Here is a 26,179-nt window from a genome sequence, read left to right as displayed (position 1 = left end):
GAACGCAGAGTGGGTGTTTATCGTATGTGCAGTGTTCATATATGTTTATAGTATTATTATCAGAATGAGGTTGGCATTTGGTAATGGTGTATGAACGAAGGTAATGGTGTGTGAGCGAAAAATAGTGATTTTAGATCGCTCACTTCTAATGGCACTGCCCATCCAGTGATAGTCAACGAAATCATGAAACCTACATCATTACAAAGCCGAAGGTTAGTACTTTCTAATGGTACCTTATTTTTCACTCTAGATTTATTCTGTGCAGAGTTATAAAGGTTTAAAGTTTGTTTACATTTTGGTCGAAACCCCCGCGGGAGAGGCCAGTCGGGGCAAAACAATGCCCGCGGTTAAAGGGTTAAGCAAAATTTTTCAGATTATTTCTGGGCTGGTAAATTAACGTTTCTTGTTAAATCTGTTTCCCCATCCTTTTTAGCTGTTCTGGTGTGACAACTCTTGTTTATTTCATTTACATAATGGCAGAAAGGACTGCTCTTCCCTAAGTGTTTACCTAAACCTGGCCTAACCGAACTTATCTGTACCTAATAATTTAACCTAACCTAACCTCCAGTTGGGAAACTGGGAAAAGATATCTACCTTTGAGCACACTGAGTTTTATCCACGGCGTTGGAAACAATCGTAGAGGAAAGTGACGATAATAACAGGGAGGAAATTTTTCAGCAAGAAAAAGTAATTTGCCAAATTGAAAGTTGTCAGAAAATTACAGAAACAAGCTGGAGGATTATGAATTGAATTGGTAAAGTCTTTCTGCTGCTTTAAGTGTACATTTACCAGTAAATAAATCAATTTAACAGTACTTGGGTTTTGTTTCCGCCGGATTAATCACGACTTTGGACTATTCAGGCATCCCTTCACACCAAATAGTCTGGATAATCGGGCTATCTCTGTACTTCCTTTTGTATCGATTTTCGTATCATCGACAGATATTTTCATATTGTGGAACTTGTCCTATAGTCATCACTTTCGTATCATCGAAAATTCGTACTTGGGGTTTTCGTATTTCGAAGACTCACTGTATATATACAGTATTATATACAGGCAGCCCCCACTATTCAACAGAGATGTATTGCATAAAAGGTGGTTGAAAAATGAACTGGTTGAATAACGAAACTATTTTTCCCATAAGATTGTTAAGAAATAGGGGGGGTTAGGTTCCTGACCACCTTTGTCATTCAAAAATATTCAACAGAGATGAAAAAATGCCAATATTTATCATTTTACATCTTTATTAAAGAGAAGCAATGTTTGTCATCTATTTTAATTCTAACACAAAAATGAGGAAAAAAAAAACAGTACTGTACACAGTGTACATCAAAATATTTTTTTTTTTCTCTCTCTCTCTCTCTCTCACACACACACACACACACACACAGGTTGTTGACAGAGATGGAGCTCTTCCTGGATCGTTGGGAAATAATCGCCAAATCAGCGGCAAAAAGAAGACCAGCCTATTTGTGATTATGTTAATGAGTGCGTGAGTGGTGGTCCTGTCGGACAGTAGTTAAAAAAATCACAGTTTCGGTCATAAAAACAAGATATAGTGAAGGTAGAAAGTCTCCATGTGGTTGATTCATGGCAGAAAGGGACAGGGCAATGTTTAGAAGTGGCGAGAGAGAGTTCGAGGGCTTCTCTGAGGAGGACGTGGGAAATGGAAGTATTAAGTTGAACCAAACAAGAATATGGCGTAGAGAAAACAGCGGAGAGGAATGTCCAGGAGATAAAAAAGGTATGGGCAGTAATTAAAGAGTTACAGGAACGGACGATAGAGCAGGAAAACGAGATCAAAAATCTGCGAAATAAACTGGAAAAAATTTGTACATGTAGTGATGAACAAGAAAGAGAAGCTACTGAATTAAAAGTAGTGATAAAAGATATACAAGTGGAAGTACAGGAAGTGTATAAATTACTGGAAACTCAAGATGTAAGGAAAGCCCCAGTACCAGATGGAATCTCTAATTGGGTACTGAAGGAATGCAGAAAACAACTGGCAGATAAGATTCACAGTTTAATTGTGTGTTCTCTGGAAGAGGGGAAAGTGCCTCAAGCATGGAAGAGGGCAAATGTGGTACCAATTTATAAGGGAGGAAACAGGAAAGAACCCCTGAATTATAGACCAGCGTCCCTAACCAGCATGGTCGCAAAATTGTGCAAGAGAATCTTGAAAGATAGATGGATAAAATATCCGGAAGAGATGAATATTTTGGCCAATAGTCAGTTTGGATTTAGAAGTGGAAGGTCATATGTTTCCAACTTGTTGAGTTTTTACTCAAGAGCAATTGACGTGCTACAGGAGAGAGATGGTTGGGTGGATTGTGTGTATTTTGATTTGGAGAAGGCCTTCGACAAGGTACCTCATACGAGACTAATGTGGAAACTGCAACATATAGGAGGACTGAAGGGGAACCTCCTGGAATGGATGAGAGACTTTTTGAGAGACACACAAATGAGGACAGTAATAAAGGATAGGATGTCTGGATGGAGGAAAGTAACAAGTGGAGTTCCACAGGACTCGGTGTTGGTGCCAGTAATGTTCCTGATTTATGTAAATGATATGGTAGATGGACTGACCAGTTATGCAAGTCTGTCTGCTGATGATGCAAAGATCTTGAGGAATGTAGAGGTTGAGGAGGATTGTAAAATCCTGCAGGAGGATCTGAATAGGATACATGATTGGAGCCAGATGTAGGAAATGAAAATTAATGCAAAGAAACATAAAATATTGGAAATGGGTACAAGTACCAGGAGGCCATCATTGAATTATTTGATGGGTAATGAACCAATCACAAAAGCGAGAGAAGAAAAAGATTTGGGAGTGCTGGTCCAGGACAGTTTGTCACCTGAAAAACACATTAATAAGGCAGTTAGAGAGACGTATAAACTCCTGACTAATATAAAAGCAGCCTTTCATTATATGGATGAGGAGAGGATGAAAAAATTGATAGTGGCCATGATTTGCACCAGGTTAGAATATGCAGCAGTAGTGTGGTCCCCACACAAAAAGAAAAGATATAAACAAGATTGAGATAATACAAAGAACAGCAACCAAAATTGTCCCCAGTCTGGCAGATCTGTTGTACAGAGAGAGGCTGGAAAAGCTGGATTTGCCTTCCTTAGAAGAATGGAAGAAAGAGAGGAGACATGATTGCAGTGTTCAGGACCATGGTGGGAGTAGGTAAAATTGACAAAGAAGATCTGTTTTTATGGGATAAGAGAGTAACAAGAGGACACGGAATGAAACTGAAGAAACCAAACTGCATGAAGGATATCAAGAAATATAGTTTTCCTTATAGATGTATAGACCTGTGGAATAGCCTGGACAAAGAGATCATCCAGTCTAAAAACTTAAGCGAGTTTAAAGCTAAACTTGACTTACTGAGAAACAGAGACGGGACTCCACGAACGTAGCTCATTTCCTGTATATCACAATTAGGTAAATACAATTAGGCACACACACACACACACACCACAAATTATATGCGAAGGTCACACACTTATGTAAACACTCATTCCGGTTGGTATGCACACAACTGCGCTTGACAGGGGTAGTAGTAGGGGTCTTGGGTGGAGCTATAGTGGTGCTGTAGTATTCCATGAGGTCAAACAGAAATGCAGGCGGATGAAGTGACAACCAATCAGCAGCGCAGAGCGCGGGAGACTGAGCTGAGACAGCTCAGCCGGTCTGTCTGGTGGCGACTGTCGAAATGGTTATGATAACTATGTCGAGCAACGAAATGGGGTATAGATTTATTTATGTTGAAACAATGAATTGTCGAATGACGATTGGTCGAAAAATGAGGGTTTCCTGTTTATATATACAGTAAACCTTCAATATAACAAACTAATTGGGGGGAGGGGTGGGTCGCTATATCCGAAAGTTCGCTATATACGAGGGGTCGGTATTTCTGAGGGATTACCGAACTCAGTTCACTATATAAGGGGAGTCGTTCGGTCCTGCATGCTCAAACATTACCTAAACTACTTCTAGGAAGTTATACATGATAATTCAATGGTTTATGAACTTGTACATGTAAATACAATACTGTATGACGTTGTACATATAAATACAATACCTATAATAAGAATACAGTATAATGTAATGCTGTTACAGTACACTTACTATCCCAGGAAGAGATGCTGTTGAAGTACACTTACTGTGCCAGGAAGGGATGCTGTTAAAGTAAACTTACTATGCCAGGAAGGGAGGCTGTTGAAGTACACTTACTGTGCCAGGAAGGGATGCTGTTGTCACTGTGGGCTGATTCCTGAACTTCCCCCTCATTTAGCGACTTTTGTCTGCAAAATCCGGGGGAAGTTCAGTTGCGATTTGGCCATTCGTTATATCTGTAATTTGCAATACTGGGGTTCGTTAAATTGAGGGTTTACTGTATATTACTCCCCCAGTTATTCAGACGTCCATTATCCAAACATTATCATTACCTGGATCCTGTGATATGGCTGTTTGAAACCATTATTTGTACATTTTCCCATTTTATCTGAAGAAAATGCTTGTGTCCGGGTGGAGAATATGGCCAAGTGAACATTTTCGCCTGGTTGGGCTGGTTTTTTCATATTACTGTAGGGTATGGCCCTACAGTGGTAACTGCTACTCTGTGGCTGATAGGTCTGTTTGACCATGGTAATTGCTTGGCTGTGGTTTATAGGTCTCCTTGTCCAGACAGAGTACAGTAATACCCCGAAACACAATACCCCTAGATGTGATACCCTGGCTTAACAATGGGGGTAAAAATACTGCCATACCCTGCCTAACGATGGCCAAACCCCAGTTTCCAACAATGGGTTTTCATTTTTTTTTTTTTTTTTTTTACTGGTTTTGATGATATTTTAGACTAAAATTGTGTTTAAGTTGATTTATTAACAGTTTTTAGACTTAGATTAATGTGTTTTAGCCATAGGTGGGGTGAACATTGTCATTCTGGGGTACAGTTTACTAGGTTTGACTTTTTCCAGACTTATATTTGACAATTTTCATATTTTATTTGTTGGTTTTAGTAAGTTATTTACAGGTGTTAGGCTTAGGTTAGCTTCTTTTACAGCTGTGAGGCCATTTAGATTGGCTTTCCACTTGTTTTTGGGCTCCTTTGGGTGGGTTTAGGACTTGGTTGGGGGGTAACCCAAGGCTGAAAAATGCATCCCATTACTTTATGTATTAAAACTACCCTGATATACAATACCTCGCCAAAAGATGGGTTTTTACCTAACCAACTGCATCCTTATACCGGGATATACCTGTATTGTTAAAAAACAGAAACAAGTGTTGTACACTGTACTGTAGTGGCCTTTTACTCTGGCTTTAAGTTAGGCTATGTATGATGGGGGGGCTAGAGGAGATGTCCATTAGCCACACAGATCCACTTTCTGGACATGCCTTTGGCTTTATTATGTCGGATAATTGAGGGATTACAGTACCTATATACAGTGGAATCTCCTAACTCACGAGTTTCTTAACCACAGATTCCTAATACATAGCAACATCATGCAAGTTTGCAACATCAGTAAATCGCGAAATTGCAATGAAATTTGCAGATGCTGCCTCAAAAGTGATGCTCTTCTGATGCCTCACGAAATACGTGCCACCATTACCTCAAGTCCACATGTCCACCCTGGCAAAAGCCAATCATAGTTAAGCATGGCAATTACTAAACCAATCATACTCAAGCACAGAACTTACTATGTCAATCACAACACTCCTCTCCCATGCCAAGCATGAAGACTGTTAGTGTTTGCTGGTGACCAGTTTGACAGAGGTTTGAGGGTAAGGAGGGCAACTTTTTGTTGACTAAGCCGTAAGTAATTTTCCCCACATGATTAGTTATTTCTAAACTGCAGCATGTGCTCAATACCAAAAAGCCACAACTTAGGGGATTCCACAGTACAGGATATACACAGGCATACCCCACTATACGATACCCTGTCATAGCGCTGTAAAAAAAAAATTAATCACCCATCCAGCCTATCTATGGCCAGTCCCCGGTTATCCGATGGGTTGTTTTGAACCGTGTGCACGTGGCGCCCACTCATGCCCTGCAGGATGGCCAACAGTGTTTACATGCATAGAACCGATCGCACATCGCAGCATGGGTGTGCGATCTCTGTGTCGTAGAGCATCCTTCTTGTTCTGTCTGCAACCGAGTGAAGACCTCCATGGCAAGCCTCATCTTGCGCTGCAACGTATCGTTGTCCATCGTAACTGTGGTACTGAAGGCTAATATTCAGCGCAGTGTATTTAGCGATATTTTAGTGATTTTGTGTTTTATGGGGCATAAAAAAGGAAATAATATCTGGCAAAAGTGCTCCATGTGGTGGTGGTAGTGGTGCCAAGCGTGGTTCCAAGTGACCCTCTGAAGGTGCTAGAGGTGATAGGAAGGTAAAGTGGCAATGTAAAGGTGTATCCATGGAAGTGAAGCGGATATTTTCAAGCATCACGATAGCAGTCAGGGCGCCTCTGCTCTCCACCTGCCACAGTCAACAGTGTCCACCATCCTGATGAAGGGTGATACCACCAAGACCGCTGCAGGTGAAATGGCCACCCTGACAGTCGCTCGCCTCACCAGGACCTGGGAACCAGCGATGGAAGAGATGGAGAGGATGCTTAAGATCTGGGTAAAGGACCAGAACCAAGGGAAGGCACCCCTTGGCATGTTTTTCATATGCACCAAGGCTCTCTCTCTCTCTGTCTCTCAGTGGGAAAAGGTGAAGGCAAAGCGTGGCTTGGAGGAAAAGCAAGCATTCAAAGCCAGCCATGGCTGGTTTGACAACTGTATGAAGCATGCAAGCCTCCATCACATATGTATGTCTGGGGAGGCGGCGAGTGCTGACAATGAAAACCAAAATGGCATTCCCGGCTATGCTTACAGCAAAAGTTGAGGAGGGAGGCTACAGTGCGAAGGAAGTGTTGAACTTCAACGAGACAGACCTCGTTTGGAAGAAGATGTCTTCCAAGACATTCCTTGCATTTGAGGAAAAGTCTACATTGGGGTTCATGGCTGCTAAGGACTGACTCACACTTGTCCTGGGGGGCAATGCAGAGAGAAACTTGAAGCTAATGCCACTCCTTGTCTACCACTCAGAGAATCTGAGGGCATTGGCTGGCTATGTCAAGGAGGACTTAGGAGTGATCTGTTGTCTCAATGCAACTGGTTTCCAAACACAAACAACCCCAAAATGTAATAACATTCTCCACACTCCACACTCAGCTATGAAATGTCTCAATAGACAGAAGTAATGGAAATAAGCTTTTGCTTTGACACTTAAAGTGGAATTACAGGAATATACAATTTTTTCACTACCAGCTTGTGCTCGCTATGTGCTTGGCATGATGCAATCACTCCATGTGCCATCTATGTGCATACCTACCCAACAGAATGCTTCATTTATTATTTATCTATGATGTACTTATGATTATACACATTCATATAAGTCTGCATTATTGAAATCTTAATTGATAAGTAGTATGGCCACTGAGTGATATGCTTCTGACTGTTGGTGGCCATGGCTCTCATACTTCATCACTATTTTCGCCATTCTGGCAAACAGGGTTTTTTGGGTACCAGTCATCTCAACCTGCAGGCCTACCCCAAACCATGACTTTTGTGGTGTAATGCACGGGGTGATTTCTGATAAAAAAAATTTATGGGGAAAAGTGCACATTATACGGCAGGAAATACAGCACATAATGACAAAGCTATGAGAAAGTTAATTTATATTACAAATTTCCCTACTTAACATGTTCTCTTTCATACCTATGGAGTAAAACAGGTTTCTAATGACCCTGGAACACCAATGCTTTTCTTCTTTTTTCAACCAGGAGCAAAGTCACACACTCCTGTGCTGCAGTTTGCAAGTTAAAACTATTCCAAATACTGGGTGTTCTCTATCTATCCATTATCCAGTCCTTTCTTGCCCAATCAGAGTATAGGGGTCTGGGTTCAGACAACTCAGTCCCAACATTTAAGGTGAGGAGACCAGCCTCACTCACCCCTGATATCATGTGAGAAAGTAACCCTAACCATGCCTTGGGCTCCAATGGGTTGAAGCACATTAACCTACTAGGCCACTACGCATCATCTGGCTATATAGCTCCCACCTGAGTAAATGGTTTTCTTGGTAACTGGAAACCAGTCTTGTCAATCAGCAGTCACCTGAAGGTAGCACTACAGTCAAATTACCTCATCTCTCATGTCATCCAAACTCTTGTTGAACACAGAACCCAGTTTTGATCCTCCTGGGGAAGCAGTCTCGGAAGCCTTCACTTTACTGGGTGTTACCTTTGAGCGCGCCTCTCGCATAAACACACTTGAAGTCTGAAGACCTGAAACAAGGAGAAATCATCATTACCATCCTCTCTGAAACTTTCCTTCCTCCTAGAAATCCCTATATAGGAAATGGTCATGGCAGAAACATCTTCTGAGTAGTCTGTTCTCATGTGTTTCTCTCAGCTTTCTGTCACTTTTCCTTTCCAACTAAAATAATTCCACTCTCTCCTTGCACAATGCACCACAGTCTTTTTCCTCTTCAGTTATGGAAAACCCTGCTTTCAAAGATTTTCTTGGGCTCCTATTTACATGCATTCTTGAAATATTTCCATTAACATCATCATCACCAGCACATGTTTCCATTCAATGGAAAGGCTACTGCTTTTAAGGTAACTTCACCCTAAGTGTCTGAGCCAGAGAGGAGCACCCTCATGTGGTGGCACTGATATAACCAGACAGCTCCAATGTCAAGCTATACACATCCCTCAACTCCCTCTTATCTCCAGAAAGGTGGATGGTGAGTAGCAGAAGGGCAACTTCAACCTGTATTCCACCAGGTTCACATTTAAACTATTTAAACACACATGGGAGTACAAGAACAACAACACTAGAGTACAAAGGGAACTGCTGGGAGCAGAACGTTGGGGCATGTGCTCGTACATGTATGCTCTGGGATCTCGTACCCACTTTTAAGTGGCTGGTTCCTGTTTTGCCATGAGAAACAGGCTCACTCTCTCTCCTAAGTTGCCATGACTCACCAATCATCCCCCCAGTCACCCTGCTGCCATGAAAGAAGAAAGATGTGTGTCTGCAGACTCTGCTATATCGAGGTGCAGTATGTTGTAGGACAATTATAAGAAATGTACAAGAAATTATTAAAGCATTTACTGACTTATATGACAAACTTCTAAGCATTTTATGTAATTGTTCAAGGTAGCTGGGAACAGAATAATAGTAATAATAAAAAAAAAAAATTATTAGAGAACACGATGTAATTATCATCATCATCCAGACCTCCTTTCCCTACCTCGGGCAGGGTGAGGAGCAGCAATGTCCAGACAGCCAAAATTTGCCCAGTTCAATGGGCCACACTTCCATTCACTCACCAATCAAGCCATTGAAATCCTGGCTCCATCAGGTAGGCCCAAAAAATTTCACCACTTTCTGCAGCCTCACATATACCTATCTGCTAGAGCCAATCTGTTAAAAAGGGGTGCCAGATCCCTGGTTATGCACTTCTCCACACAAAATTCATCCAGCCAGCTCTGTCTCTTGTCAGTCCCTTAGCCTCGCCAACTTCCATACCTCTCTCCCTCATACACTCATCCACCATATCCCTCCACCTTCTTCTTGGCCTAACTCGCCTCCTCCCTCCTTCAGATTTGCACAGATATACCTTTTTCGCCACTCTATTGTCATACATTCTCTCCACATGACCAAACCATCTCAGTACACTCACTTCAATTCTGGTGTCCACAGTCTTCCTCACTCCACCTCTCAAAAATCACATTAATCCGTATCGATCCATTCTCTGTACCCCACACATATTCCTTAGAGGTTCCATGTCCACTGCCCTTACTCTTAACTTTTCATTTTTGTGCCACACCATAGTCTAACATCCACATGTTAAAGTTGGCATTAACACTCCTTCTTCTGCCACACCATAGTCTCACATCCATATGTTAAAGTTGGCACTGACACTCCATAATGTAAGCCTCGCACAGCTGCAACACTCAAGCCTCTGTTTCTTATCAAGGCCTTCATAGCACCGGCCACTTTCCTTCCCTGTTTCACTCTGCTCTCCACTTCTTTTGCACATTTTTCTCTTTTTTCTATCACTGTACCCAGGTATTTGAACCGCTCACCAATCTGTCTGTTTCCATTTGCTGTAACATCACACTGAGTCACCTTCTCTCTTCATAACCATCACTTGACCCTTTTCTACATTTATTCTAAAGGCACGATGCTCACAGACACCTACAAAACTCTGCTCTAGTCTACCAAGCTCTTGTCCAGTATTTGCAAGTAGCACTGCATTATCAGCATACAACAAATTTGAGATATTCCATCCATCACCATTCATTACCAACGCCATCCCACTCTCCATTACATGTGTTTTTACTTCTCTCATCACTCCATCCGCTTATACAGTATTCTGAGCAACAATGGAGACATCACACAACCTTGTCGCACTCCCGCATTGATAAAGTTCTAACATAATAAAATACATCATCATCATCATCCAGACCTCCTTTTCCATCCTAAGGTAGGGTGAGGAATGGTGAGATGCTAACCAAAGCCTGCCCAAATGCATGGGTCACACTCCCATTCACACCCTCAGAATCCTGGCTCCACCTGATATATCAAAACTTATTTTTTGCCCATAATTTTCACACTCACCTATCCATAGGAATTAATCTGATTACTGTCACATTAAGGAAGGGGTGCCAAACCCTTGTCACACACTACTCCATAATAAATTCTCACAACCAGCTCAATCTGCTGTTAGTTCCCAAACCTCATAACTCTCCATATCTCACTTTCACACACTCATTTACCATACTTCCACCTTCTTGTCCTACCGCAAATCTTTCCACCTTCAAATTTGCTCAGATATACCATTTTCACCACTCAACTTATATCCATTCTCTCCACATGAACATACCATCTAAGCACACACTCTCTGACTCTGGTATCCTGACATCCTTAACCCCCAGGCACCGGTCCACGTCATATGACGTGTTGGTAGAGGCCTACAGTCCACGTCATATGACGTTTTAATTTTTCGCGGGCATGTTTGAACTTCACAGCATGCCATATGGACTCAGAGTATTGTCCCGGCATGGCTGGTGCACGGAGTAATGCCGGCTGGCCGGGGAAGGGGGCAGGGGTGTGGGAGGGCAGCCCAGCAGGGAGGAGGGCTGTGGTGGAGGGTGGTGGGAGGCCGGCATAGGAAGAGTGTGGCCTTGGAACCAGCTGATACTGGTTCAGGATAGGGGTAGGGGTCAGGAGGGGTAGGGTGGGGTGGAGTTAGTGGGGAGGGCTACTAGGGGGCCATGAGGGGTGTGGGGGAGAGTGTATGGGTGCTTGAAAACATTTGTACTGACCATTGTTAAGAAGTGCTAAAAACAGTGAAATAATGTGTAAATAGTGTGTAAATAACTGTGAATACCTAAATAGACATAAGTTTGTTAGAAAATAAACACAGTATCATGGAAAACATAAAATAAGCCGAACTTTATTGGTTACTTTTTTTTTTTTTTTTTTAAATACTGTGTTCATACGGCACTGTGAATTAGTGAGAGGAACAAAGACACACTCAACATTTATTCTGGCATGAGATATCATCCCTCCTCCCTCCACCCACCACCGCCATCACACCACCAAGACCTTGAAAACGCTCAGCCCAGCTACCACACACCTGCTCCCTCACACCACACCACCACCTCCAAATCGCCAACAGAGAATAAGTATGCACTTTTTATGTGTTTTTTGTCATTTGTGATTGACTTGTGTGGGGGGGGGGACCAAATCGATTATCCTAAAAAAAACCTGGTTCTGAGACGTGCATAGGTCTACCCATGCCCGGTGCCTAGGGGTTAATCCACATCTCTCATGAATCCACAAACACATCCCTCAACAGCCTCATTCTCACCTACCAACCATACATAATCCACAAGATGCTGATAAACATACATACACACAGCTTTCTAGTCACCCTCCCAAAGTCAAATGTTATTGACGGGTGTAGAGTACAAACTGAGTCTTCTCTGCAATGTTTATGCTACCAGCCAAGCTTAGTTATGTGACATTTTAGCCCAAAGTTAACATCACGGATGAAGCTTAACAGACTTTAAAATCCTTTATGTCCGGGAATACTCATGTGACTTTTAAAGGTGTTAATTTGCAGAAAACATGATACAATCTTGAGGGTGGTAGCACTCTAAGATGGGCCATGAGAAATTTCAGTGGTGATGAAGTGATCGTCAGGTTGGTGTTCACAATGTACATAAGGGCAAGTATGTCTGTGAGTGAGTGGGGAGTTCAGCAAGGAATTCTCATTCAGTGATGGTGTGCATCGAGGTTCAGGAATGAGTCCACTGCAATTCATCTTGGCACCTGGAGCAGTGAAGAGAGTTTAGAAGTGTGCTACCTTAGGAGTTGTTATATATTGATGATCTAGTTTTCACTGCTGAAAGTATGCAGGAAGCCAGAAAGAAGTTTTAGAGATGGAGGGATGGTATGGATGCAAATGGTTTCCATATTAATTATAATAAAACACACTTCACAGCCTGGTGGTGTGAAGTTAATGTCATGTTACTATAATTTTCTTACACAGGCAAAAAAAGGATTATGGAAGGTTTTGCATATACAGTACATGGTGTGGATGGAAAGCTGCTGCATGCCAATATGAGTTTTTATGGGAGTTTTGAAATTTATGTAGGGTAGGTGGGAAAACAATTTGGTGACACAAGCTCACACTCGCATATGGATGAGATGAGAAAAGAGGGATGAGCTTGGTAATAAATGGTGAAGGGTGGAGTATCTCAGAGCTGATGTATGCAGATGATGGTGCTGCATGCCAAGAGTGAAAAACAGCTTGAAAGTGTGTGTGTGTGGGTGTGTTTGTGTGTGTGTGTGTTCTTACCTACCTAATTGTATGTGTGTGTGTGTGTTTTTACCTAATTGTATCTTTACAGGAGTGAGTCAAGCTCGTACTGTCCCGTGTCTTAAACCATATTTATCGTACATATCCTTAAATTTGTGAATTGTTTTGGCACACACAATTTCATTCGGTAGTGCACTCCACTGATCAATTGCTCTGTTTGGGAAACTGAATTTCCTTATGTCTTTATCACCTCTCTTCTTATGCAGTTTTTTGAGGTGTCTTCTTGCTGATGCTTCCCCATACGTTAAGTAATCATTTATGTCTATTTTCTCCTTCCCTGATATGACTTATATAGCATTATCATGTCACCTCTTTTCCTTCTCTCCTGTAGTGTTGGTAGATTCAGTTTATTTAGTCTTTCTTCGTAGCTTAGGTCCCTTAAGCTTGGTATCCATCTTGTAGCGGCCCTTTTAACTTTTTCAATCTTGTCTATGTGCTTTTTGAGATGAGGACTCCAGACTACTGATGCATATTCCAGGGTTGGTCTAATGAAGGATGTTATTATCCTTCTTAGCATGTCTTCATTTATGTATGTGAATGCTATTATCATATTTGCAAGCAGTGTATACATGTTCCATACCTTCTCGCTGATGTCGTCAGCCGGAGATAGTCTGTTATTGATTATCACACCTAGGTCTTTCTCTCTTTCTGATGTGTATAGGGTTTTATTTCCCAACTTATAATCCCAATCAGGTCTTTTTCCACTTTTACCAAACTTGATTACATGACACTTGTCCACACTGAATTCCATTTGCCATGTACTACTCCATTCATGAAGTTTATTTAATTCTTCTTGTAGCTCTTTACAAGAGTCTGTGTTATTAATTCTCTTTTGTATTTTTGCATCATCTGCAAACATATTCAGATAGCTCTCATTTCCAGTGTTACTGTTTATATCATTTATATACACTAAAAACATGATTGGTGCCAGCACTGAACCCTGTGGTACTCCACTAGTCACTTCTTTCCATGATGAGTAGTTTCCTCTTAGTACTGTTCTCATTTCTCTTTTTATGAGAAAGTCTTGCATCCAACAAGACAGTTTGCCTCGAATTCCTCCTTGATGGTACAGTTTCCATAAAAGTCTTTGGTGAGGTACTGTGTCAAAAGCTTTCTTGAAATCTAAATAGATACTGTCCACCCATCCTTCCCTTTCCTGTATTGTGTTTGTTACTCTGTCATAGTAGCTCAACAGATTAGTAACACATGATTTTCCTTTTCTGAAACCAAATTGTCTTTCTGTTATCATACTGTGTTCTTCTAGATGATTTACCCAAGCTTTTCTTATAAGCTTTTCTAATACCTTGCTTACAACACTGGTCAGTGATACTGGTCGGTAGTTGAGTGGATTTTGTCTATTTCCTTTCTTGAATAAGGGGACAATATTTGCTTTTTTCCAAATATCAGGTAGTTTACCTTGACTCAAGGATTTCTTGAAAATTAAAAATAATGGTTTACTTAACTTCTTTGCACATTCTCGTAGTACCCAACATAAAATTTCATCAGGACCACTTGCTTTTCCTCTGTCTAATCTACTTAACTCCTCCTGTATTACTTTTTCTGCTATTTGTATATCTGGTAGTATGTGTGGACATGCGTGTTCCACATAGTCCCTCTCAAAATTTTTTTCTTCTGTAAAAACTAATTGGAAATTCTTATTTAGTGCTTCACAAATATCTTTCTCTTGTGTATAAGTGATTCCCTCGTCCGTAATGGGGTGCTTCTGAAAAGCCTAGTATTCCGTCAGATGGCTCCACTGTAGCAGTAAACACATTCCCGCGCTGTTTAAAAAGCATAATTTTATTTATTAAATATTTACACTGTTGTGTGAAATTGTGAATCATGGTAAAGTCATATGCCGTAATAAAAATAATACAAACAGAACACGTATATATAACGTATCATGAATTGTTTATATTTACCATAAACTGAAATTAAAATATCACTGATGGCATGTGATGGCAATCCACCATTTCAGTGGTCCTATATTATTTAATTTCTGCTACATTTAGTGCAAGTTAGATTCTTAATACATAGTTTGTTCAGAGTGTAAAGTACGCCTAGTGGGTATCTTGACTCATCCAGTCTCTATGTGGGCAGAAATTTAATGTTGAGTAAATACTGGCATTCACCATCAAAAATCATCCGGTCTGAGGAACCGTCCCAAAACCAAGATCGTTTACGCGTCATTCTTTGCCCGGTCTCACCGAGGACAGACGACTGTGGAAGGTACACAAGCCAAGACATCGCCTCCAAGTGATCCACAAGATTCACACGGAGTCAAGTTCAGTATTCACGATTTTATATATATATATATATATATATATATATATATATATATATATATGCGCAAACGTGAGAACACATGACGAGTAAATACTACTGCATCCTCTTAAATGTCTACCCCGAGTGAGATTGCATCCAGGTCAAGAGGACTGGTATGTGCACAAGCTACTGACTCAGTCAGTGGAAGATCTTACAAACATATGTGTGTGGACAGGTGGCCTGGAGACAGTTCTCACATGACCATACCATTAGGGACTTGCCAAGAGGGGGCAATGTGTGTGAGATATTGATGATAAGATGACCTTAAGGTATTTATTTGGTAGGCACTTGGTGAAATGTAAAAATTAAAATAACCACTAGTTCTCAACAGAAAAAGACAAAACTTCACTGTAACACTTTATTTACAAAAAGCTACAATGATAAATATGAATATGACTCACTCATGGTGCAAGGAAGCTGCAGGGGAAGGTCTCTCTCTCAGTTCAACAGTCAGGAACTCACATTACTGAACTATATGTGTTTGTGGGTGTGTCCATTTACGACAGTAATGTAACCAACGTCGGGTACAGGGACATGAGAAATGGGCGTAGCTTAGTTAAGAGCTAGAGAGGCAATATGTGGGAATGACAATCACACAAAGATATCGCTCAGTGAAACACACTGCCTGTACATAGTCACTTACGAACCAATGACGAATGTTATGAATTTAGCTTGTTTCTACTCTGAGTGAATCCGTGACATTACACGCCATCAAATAAAATTTTTCATGGAAACTTGACATCCCTCGTGAAAAAACTTAAACACGGGACTGTCTTGTGGTGCGCATGCGTGAAGGAAGCGAGCAAAATGTTGAATGCCAGTATTTACTCAACATTAAATTTCTGCCCACATAGAAACTGGATGAGTCTAGATACCCACTAGGCGTACTTTACAGTCTGAACAGACAATGTATCAAGAACCAAATTTGCACTAAATGTAGCAGAAATTAAATAATATAGGGTCACTGGAAGGACGAGTTGCCATCACATGCCATCAGTGATATTTTAATTTCCGTTTACGATAAATGTAAACACTTCACGATAAGTTATATATACGTGTTCCATTTGTATTATTTATATTTCGGCATTTGACATTACCATGATCCACATTTTCACACAACAGTATAGATATTTAACAAACAAAAATATGCTTTTTAAACAGTGCGGGGAATGCGTTTACTGCAACAGTGGAGTCATCTAGCGGAATAGTAGCTTTGAAAGCACCCCATTGATTGTATTATATCTTTTACTTTGGTTTTGCTTCTGATATAGCTGTAAAACAGCTTTGGTTGATCACTACTTTTATTTATTATATCCTCCTCAAACTGTTTTTGGGCTTCCCTCTTTATTCTTGTATAATCGTTTCTGGCCTGTTTGTAATTATTATACGCCCTATCACTATTATGTCTTCTGTATCTATTCCACAACAAATCTCTTCTTTCTTTTAATTTTTACATTACCATTTCTGTATTTTCTTATCTGCTTCTTTGTGCTGTGGGATGTACTTCTGGACTCCTATTTCATAAAATTCACAAAATTTTTTATATACAGCATTTAAATCATGTCCTCTAAGCTCATTTTCCCAATCAACTTCTAAGAAATACTTCTTTAGGTCTTGATAATTTCCCTTTTTATAGTTTAGGCTCTTTTTGTAACTGTCACTGCTGTTTACTATGTCATATGCTATCCTGAAGTTATAATTTAGTACTGCATGATCGCTTTTGCCGAGTGGTGGGTGATATATTAAACTGTCAATATCATTTTCTTGCCTAGTAAATATTAGATCTAGCACTGAAGGTACATCAAGTCCTCTTTTTCTGGTGGTTTCCCTCACATGTTGCGTTAGGAAGAACTCTTGTATGAGATCCAGGAGCTTTTGGTCCCAACAGCTTTCTTGGCTAATTATATCTAGAGTATTCCAATTTATAATTGTATTGAAATCCCCAGTTAGTATAATTCTTTCTGATTTCTCTTCCATTTTATGTAGTAATGATCTTAAACTCTGAAATGTACTCTCTGCCAGGTCCTCATATACGTCTCTTTCCCATGTGTTTGATCTGGGTGGCATGTACAAATTGGCTACAATTACTTTACCTTCAGATGTGTTGATCTCTACTGCAATCAGTTCTACTTGTGATGGTATATCTAGTTTTATTTCATTGACTTTTAGATTTTTCTTAGTTAATATTATAATTCCTCCTCCTTTTTTTAAATTTCTGTCTCTTCTCCATATATTGTATTCCTCTAAGTTTAGTATGTCATTAGATATCCTTGGTGTTAATTTTGTTTCAGTTAGGCATATTATTTGTGGTTCATTTTCTCTGACATAATCATTTATCTCTAGTAATTTAGATACTATTCCATCCACATTTGAGTACATCAACTTTATCATCTTGTTTATATACTTGTCATGACATGGTTCTACTACCTTCCTCCTTTTTATTCCATCCTGTTTGTGTACCACTTTCGTACCTGCAATCCTATTACTTTGTAAAAAAATTTCTTCTTGTCCTCTTCTGATCTTCCCTCATTTTTTGTTTTTGCTTCCTCCCTTTTCTCTTTCAGTAATTCCAGTTCCTCTTGTGTTAGGCATCTTTTTATCCATACATTTTTGAACTCCTCTTTTTCCATAAGATTCTTTGCATTTTTTAGTATCTCTTCCACAGTGTTTACACTCTGGAAAGTCACCTTTAGAGGTCTTTTCTTGCTTTCCTCATATTTCCCTAACCTTTTGTGTTCCACTATGTCTTTACTACAGATTTCCTCTGATACTTCTTTCAGTAAGCTCATTACATTTGCCATCTCCTATTTGTCTCTTGTGATCTTGTTTTTTACTTCTTCCTCTTCTATACCAGTGATTACTATAGATTTGTTTATATCTACTGAATCTCTGACTAACTTTGGATTGTTTTCGATTATTCTTTTCACTTCCTTTTTAATGCTTTTTCCCTCCACCCTTGTTTCTAAGTCTTTCTTTACTTTCACCATTTCAGCATACGTGGTTTCCACATCATTTTTGTAGCTTTGCACAGCTTCATTCACCTGTGTTATTTTCTCCTCAATATCACTGCTCTGGTCAATAAGACTGCTTACTTGCCTAATTGTCTCTGTGTCATTTTTGAACTCTTCCATAACACTCTCGTGATTGACTACTGTACTTGCCATTTCACTCATTTTCTTCCTAAGTGTACTCAATTCCACTGTTAGTGTGTGTGTGTGTGTGTGTGTGTGTGTGTGTGTGTGTGTGTGTGTGTGTGTGTGTGTGTGTGTGTGTGTGTTTTTACCTAATTGTAGCATACAGGAATTGAGCTATGCTCGTGTTGTCCTGTCTCCATATCCACATTTATCTTGTTTACTTTTACACACATGAATGCTTTTCTCCTGCACCACCTTTTTGTCTAAGTCGTTCCAAATACTTATGTATTTACCCAATATACCTAATTGAGATACACAAAATGTGCTATGCTCGTGGGTTCCCATCGCTGTTTCTCAGTAAGTCAAGTTTAGCTTTAAACTCGTTAAGTTTTTAGACTGGATGATCTCTTTGTCCAGGCTATTCAATAAATCTATACTCCTGTAAGGAAAGCTATATTTCTTGATATCCTTCAAGCAGCTTGACTTTTTCAATTTCATTCCGTGTCCTCTTGTTGCTCTCTTATCCCATAAAAACAGATAATCTCGGTCAATTTTATCTACTCCCACTATGGTCCTGAACACTGCAATCATGTCTCCCCTCTTTCTCCTTTCCTCTAAGGAAGGCAAATCCAGCTTTTCCAGCCTCTCTCTGTATGACAGATCTGCCAGACTGGGGACCATTTTGGTTGCTGTTCTTTGTATTCTCTCAATCTTGTTTATATCTTTCTTTTTGCATGGGGACCACACTACCGCTGCATATTCTAACCTGGGACAGATCATGGCCACTATCAATTTTTTCATCATTTCCTCATCCATATAATGAAATGCTACTCTTATGTTAGTCAGGAGTTTATAAGTCTCTCTAACTATCTTATTAATTGTGCTTTTCAGGTGATAAACTGTCTTGGACCAGCACTCCTAAGTCTTTCTCTTCTCTCATTTCAGTGATTAATTCATTACCCAACAAATAATTCATTGATGGCCTCCTGGTACTTTTACCCATTTCCATTATTTTACATTTCTTTACACTAAATTTCATTTCCCACATCCGGCTCCAATCATGTATCCTATCCAGATCCTCCTGCAGCATTTTACAGTCCTCCTCAACCTCTACCTTCCTCAAGATCTTTACATCATCAGCAAACAGACTTGCATAACTGTTCACTCCATCTACCATATCATTTACGTAAACCAGGAACATTACTGGCACCAACACCGAGCCTTGGAGGACTCCACTTGTTACTTCCCTCCATCCAGATATCCTATCCTTTATTACTGTCCTCATTTGTCTGTCTCAAAAAGTCTTTCATCCATTCCAGGAGTTTCCCCTTCAGTCCTCCTACATATTCTAGTTTCCACATTAGTCTCTTATGAGGTACCTTGTCAAAGGCCTTCTCTAAGTCTGACAATCCACCCAACCATCTCTCTCCTGTACCACGTCAATCGCTCTTGAGTAAAAGCTGAACAAATTAAAAACCCATGACCTTCCACTTCTGAATCCAAACTGACATTCGGCCAAAATATTCATCTCTTCTAGATATTTTATCCATCTGTCTTTCAGGATTCTCGCACAATTTTGCGACCATGCTGGTTAGAGACACTGGTCTATAATTCAGGGGTTCTTCCCTGTTTCCTCCCTTATAAATTGGTACCATATTTGCCCTCTTCCATTCCTGTGGCACTTTCCCCTCTTCCAGAGAACAGATGATTAAACTGTGAATTTTATCAGCCAGTTGTTCTCTGCATTCCTTCAGTACCCAATTAGAAATTCCATCAGGTCCTGGGGCTTTCCTTACATCTTGAGTTTCTAATAATTTGTACAGTACTCGTCAAAATTATTCAGCGTTGTCCACCAGGCGCGCAATACTTATGGCCAAAAAAGAATCACCCATTTTGGGGGGTAAAAATTGAGCCACAAGTTTGTGCCACGAGCATGACGTCATGGCGCCCTGAGACATTCCGACACGCTGGTTGGTTCCCGCCTCAGTCGCCCACGGGCTGCCTGAGAGAGAGGAACACCGCCAAGTGTCCCTCTCAAATTGCGCCATTTTTTACCGAGTGTCCCGAAGTGTTTTGGGGTTCACCACTTTGTTATGGCACCTATCCGCGAACATCAAGTGAAATCATATCCCAGATCATTGCTCTAAAGGAGGCAGGCCACCAGACAAAGGAAATTAGTGAATTGGTTGGTGTGGCATGATCGACAGTGCCTTGTTGGTATGCGCAGTTTCGGTTGGAAAACAGTGGTGAAGTTCCCACGAAGAAACCGAGGTCTGGTAGGCCTAGGAAAACTTCCCCAAAGTCTGTTAATGTTTTAAAACGTGCAGTGGAGTTTAATCCTCGTGTGAGTGCAAGGAAAATTAAGGAGAGCAACCCAGAAGTGTTTGGTGAGGTGTCTGTGAGAAAAGTGTCTCGTAGGGTGCATGAGCTTGGTTACACAAGTCATAGGCCTGTGAAAAAGCCTCTTCTCACCGAAAGCCAGAGAATTCGTAGGCTTGCCTTTGCTAATAAATATCTAAACTGGGGTGAGGAGCAATGGTTGTCAGTGTTCTGGTCTGATGAGGCAACGTTTAGTGTTACCTGTAACAGAGGAGCACGTGTGTATTGACACAAAGGTAGTGACCCACTTGACCCACGGTATGTAGAAAGCACAGTAAAACATCCTGATTCACTCATGGTGTGGGCTTGTTTCTCGGGTCAAGATTCGGGGAAGCTTGTTGTGCTTCCCAAGAATGTTAGAGTGAATCAGGATGTTTACCTGGAGCTTGTGTGTGATCATTTACCAGACTCATTCGAGCTAACAGGTGCACGAGTGTTTCAGCAGGACGGTGCACCTGCTCACAAGGCCAAATCGATCATCAATTGGCTTCGTGACTGCGAGGTATCATTCATGACAGACTGGCCAGAAAATAGCCCAGACCTCAACCCAATTGAAAACCTCTGGTACCACGTAAAGAAGAGTCTCCAAGGGAAGGACGTTAGCTCTCTGCCTAAGCTGGAAGCTGCCATTCGTGACTCCTGGGACAATATACCCCTCCAGCACCTGAGGAACCTCACCCTTTCACTTCCAAGACATCTCAGGTCCGTGAAGAAACATAAAGGCTACCCTACGAAGCACTAAAGATAAATAAAATGCATTATTTATATGTTTTTCAATGTTGAAAGGTTTGTTTCTTAGGAGGGACGCAGGGCGCTCAATAATTCTGACGAGCACTGTACACTTCCTGTAACTCCACTTTTATATCTTTTATCACCGGTACATTTCTAGTCACTCCCTCCCCTTCCACAAACTCTTTTTCATTAGTGAAAACTGACTGGAAACATTTGTTCATTCTTTCAGCATGCATTGCTGCATCTTTATAGACCTCTCCTTCTACTTTCAATTTAGTGATTCCTTCCCTTTGTTTCAATTTGCCATTAACAAATCTATAAAACAGTTTGGGTTCAGCCTTGCATTTGTCTATTATACCTTTTTCAAAATTCCTTTCTTCTTCTCTACGTATTCTTGTGTAATCGTTTCTAGTTCTTTTATATTCTTCCTTTGTTCTGGTGTTGCCCCTCTTTCTCCAGTTGTTCCACGCCTTTTCTCTTTCTTTTTTTGCTATCATACACCTTCTATTAAACCACTCCTTTTTCCTGTTTTCTTTCCCTCTTACTCTTGGTACAAATTTTTCCACTCCCAAATTGTAGAGGTCTAGAAAGATATCCCACTTCTTTTGTATCTCTTTTGTTTCTCTGAATTTTCTCCAATCCGCATTTTCAAAAAAGTTTCTCAGTCCTGTGAAATTAGCTTTCCCAAAGTTGTATCTTCCCTGTCTATGAAGCTCATCTCTTGGCTCGACGTTCCCTATTATCATCTGGAACTCAATGACCACATGATCACTTTTTTCTATAGGACAGAAATTTTTCAATGATTCTATTACATCGGGTTCTTTGGTAAACAGTAAATCTAACCTTGCTGGTGTGTCCTCACCTCGGAACTGTCTCTTCGACCCATTGTGTCATCACATTATTCATCATTATATATAATAATATAGTGCCCCACGGATCCTCGATGCCTCCTGAGTCCCATTCCTCCCAGTTCACCTCTTTACAGTTAAAGTCACCCACCAAAATTATACTCGTCTTAGGGGGAACATACACTAACGCCATATCTCTCTTGACTTTCTCTCCAGTTTCTAATTTCATATATATCACTTCAGCCCTGCCTTCTCCCATTTCCAAGGTATCTACATTTATGTTGTTCTTCACTTATATCATCACTCCTCCTCCCGTTTTTTCTTTTATGTCTCATCTCCACAGATTGTATTTACCATCTCCCAAATGAACATCAATATCCTCTCTTAATTTGGTCTCTACAAAGCACATGACATCAGGTTCATATTCTCTCAAGAAATCATTAATTTCAAGCCTGGCCGATATTAAACCATCAATATTAGTGTATATCACCTTTACATTATTTTTCATGTTTTTTATACTCTCTTCTCTCCTTCTCTCCATCAGTACCACTTCCTCAATTTCTAATCTTTCACAGCTATCCCCCTTAGTTTCCTTCGCTTATATTTCCGTATATACCACTTCCTTACTTTCATATCCAATACTCTCCAAAAAAAAAAGCATTACATTCTTCCTCTGTCCTCTTATCATTTTTTTCCTTTATTTGATCCTTCAGTGATTTTAAAACTTCTCTTTCTTCTTCATTTAAATCTTATCTTATTATAATATTTTCCATTCCAGCCTCTTTGCTTAATTTCCAGGTCATTCTGAGTATATCATTTACTAAACTTTCTGATGTCAACTTAACTCATTGGTCTTGTTTCCCCTTTCCCGTAAGGCCCTATCCTCCTTACTTCCTCAATTTCTTTTGCCCACTTGTCTCCTTCGGGGTCAGTTTTGCCTAATATACCTCTCACCAGGTTCATGTCTCTCTCGAGTCTCACAAATCTAACCTTTTCTTCCTCCTCCCTGTTTCCAAATATTACCACGCATCTGTTCCTTTCTACAGTTTCTCTCACTATTTTCTCTTTTTTCTTCAGTATGTTAATTGAGATAGATGCAGTAAGGAAGAGATGGGCAGAGTTTTTTGAAAGATTGTTAAATGTAGAGGAGGAAAGGGTGGCTGAGATTGTGGCAGATGGAAGGGTGCAAGGAATAAATGTGTTGGGAGAGTTGAATGATTCTTTGATCACAAAGAACGAAGTGGAGAAGGCAGTAAAGGAGATGAAAACAGGGAAAGCTGTAGGTATGGATGGGTGTGCTGTGGAATGCCTGAAGGGTGGTGGAGTGACTATTGTTGACTGGTTAGTAAGATTGTTGAATGTGTGCTTTGAGAAAGGTATGGTGCCAATTGACTGGGCAAGTGCTTGTGTGGTCCCGTTGTATAAAGGCAAGGGTGATAAGTATGAATGTACTAGCTTTAGGGGTAGAAGTCTGTTGAGTGTTGTAGGTAAGGTGTATGGTAGAGTGTTAATTAAGAGAGTTAGCAAGGGTACAGAGGGAGTGATTGGTGATGAGCAGTGTGGCTTTAGGAGAGGGAGGGGATGCGTGGATCAGGTGTTTGCTGTGAGACAAGCGTGTGAAAAGTATTTAGCGAAAGGCATGGATGTGTTTTGGGCATTTATGGATTTAGAGAAAGCGTATGATAGAATTGATAGGGAGGCTTTGTGGACTGTTTTAAGATTGTATGGACTTGATGGTAGGTTACTAAAAGGGGTGAAAAGTTTTTATGTAAATAGTAGAGCGTGTGTAAGAGTGGGAAATGCTGTGAGTGATTGGTTTCCCGTGAGAGTGGGGCTGCGACAGGGATGTGTGATGTCGCCTTGGTTGTTTAATATTTACATGGATGGTGTTGTAAGGGAGGTGAATGCAAGAGTTTTAGGTGGAGGTCTGAGTCTGGTGAATGTTGATGGTGGAGAGTGGAATCTGAAGCAGCTGCTGTTTGCAAATGATACTGCACTGGTGACTGATTCAGAGGAGAGATTGAGACAGTTGGTAGAGGAGTTTGGAAGGGTGTGTGAAAGGAGGAAATTGAAAGTAAATGAGAATAAGAGTAATGTGATGAAGTGTACGAGGTTGATAGATGGTAGGGGGATGAATATAGTTTTGAATGGTGAGTTGCTTGAGGAGGTAGATTGTTTTAAATATCTAGGGTCACATGTTGCTGTGGATGGAAGAATAGATGCAGAAGTGAAGTTTAGAATAAATGAAGTAGGAAAGGTGCTGGGAGGAATGAAAAAAGCGTTTAAATGTCGTTCGCTTAGAATGGATGTAAAGAGAAGGCTGTATGAGGGTGTTGTGGTACCGACTGCGTTATATGGGGCTGAAACATGGAATATGGGTGCAGCAGAGAGGAAAAGTTTGAATGTAATGGAGATGAGGTGTCTGAGCAGTATGTGTGGAGTGACGCGTATGGATCGGGTGCTAAATGATGAAGTGCGAAGGAGAACTGGAGTTGTTCGGGAGATGGCTGGTAGAGTTGAGCAGAGGGTGTTGCGATGGTTTGGGCATATGGAGAGAATGGATAATGAGCAATTGGTGAAAAAGATAACTAGATCTGATGTGAGAGATGTAAGGCTGAGAGGAAGACCACGAATAGGATGGATGGACAGTGTGAAGAGAGCGCTGGATGCAAGAGGGATGTCTGTTGAGCAAGGAAGAGTGGCTGTGCGTGACAGAAATAAATGGAGAGAAATTGTGAATGAATAAGTGATGACGCAGCCCTGAGGGGATATTCTCCCGCATTTGGTCTGATCAGCTAGTCATGTCAGGTGCGGGTAAGGGGATGGGTCTGTCATGATGTGGCAGGGGTAAACCAGTTCTGCTGTCGGGCCCTGCTGCGGATGTCACTGATTGCATTGCACAGTTGACCCTTGTGCAGTGTGGTGCGGTGAGGATCTGTCCGTTCTCCCCTTTGGGGCTAAGATGCGAATGAATGTGTTTGAATGGATGAGTAAATGGGGAGTGTGTCGTCCTGTCTCGGCTACCTCCCTTTCCTTGGGGGAAGCAGCCTAGGTCTATAGATAGATAGATAGATTTTCACTACATTTTCTTCCATCTTTTTCTTGCTCATTTCCCTTTCTACCTGGATGATTTCTCTTAAGCTGACCACTTCTTTCTATTATTCTACGTGTGCCCACTTTGCCTTATGTTCTTCTAATACACTACTCACCTTCTCTGTTTTATTAGTACTCTCTTCTAGTTTCCTCCTCAATTCAACATTTTCATGCCTCAAATTTCTAATTTCTTCATTCGCCGTCTCATTGGACTGGATCAGACTCTGCATAGTAATTTCCGTATTCTCAGACATGTCCTTTATCACTAAATTCTCCACTTTCTTTTCAAGTTCACTAATCCTCATTATCAATGTTTTAACCAGATCCATGATATTTGTATTTCTATCAAATCCTGGAAATTCGAGTCCCTCAGTGTTTACATTTTCGGCCATGTTGAATGTTGGTTACTGTAGCAAAAACAGCTGTTACCGAAAATACTACAAAACATTCATGTATAATCTTCCCAATAAATCTTTACATTTTTGGTAGTCTATATTAACTTACAATATTTTAAACTTAAAACAAAACCATAGGAGACAGGATAAACATAATTCCTGGAAACTACTTAAGGTATGCAGCCTGGGCCTGGGAGCTGTTGAGAGACACGTCCGTCCGTTGTGGCTGTCTGTGTTGTGTGTGTGTGTGTGTGTGTGTGTGTGTGTGTGTGTGTGTGTGTTACTCGCGTATGCATGCGAGCATGAGAGAGAG

The 26,179-nt window shown here is 40.7% G+C and overlaps 1 protein-coding gene across 1 annotated transcript in view; it reads right to left on the bottom strand.

Moving 5' to 3' along the window:
• Positions 1–26,179, bottom strand: part of LOC145417418 (uncharacterized) — a 287,807-nt gene that overhangs the window by 99,249 nt on the left and 162,379 nt on the right. Inside the window, exon 8 of the mRNA XM_080286100.1 lies at positions 8,205–8,347. Coding sequence (XP_080142226.1) covers positions 8,205–8,347 — 143 coding nt within the window. The remainder of the gene's footprint in view (positions 1–8,204; positions 8,348–26,179) is intronic.

This window comes from Coenobita brevimanus, chromosome 110 (genome assembly GCF_032717465.1).
Source record: "Coenobita brevimanus isolate Jiangsu-jjx chromosome 110, ASM3271746v2, whole genome shotgun sequence".
NCBI classification, from domain to species: domain Eukaryota; kingdom Metazoa; phylum Arthropoda; class Malacostraca; order Decapoda; family Coenobitidae; genus Coenobita; species Coenobita brevimanus.
The sequence above is the reverse complement of the archived record's forward strand: the minus strand, read 5'-3'. Positions and strand labels throughout refer to the sequence as shown.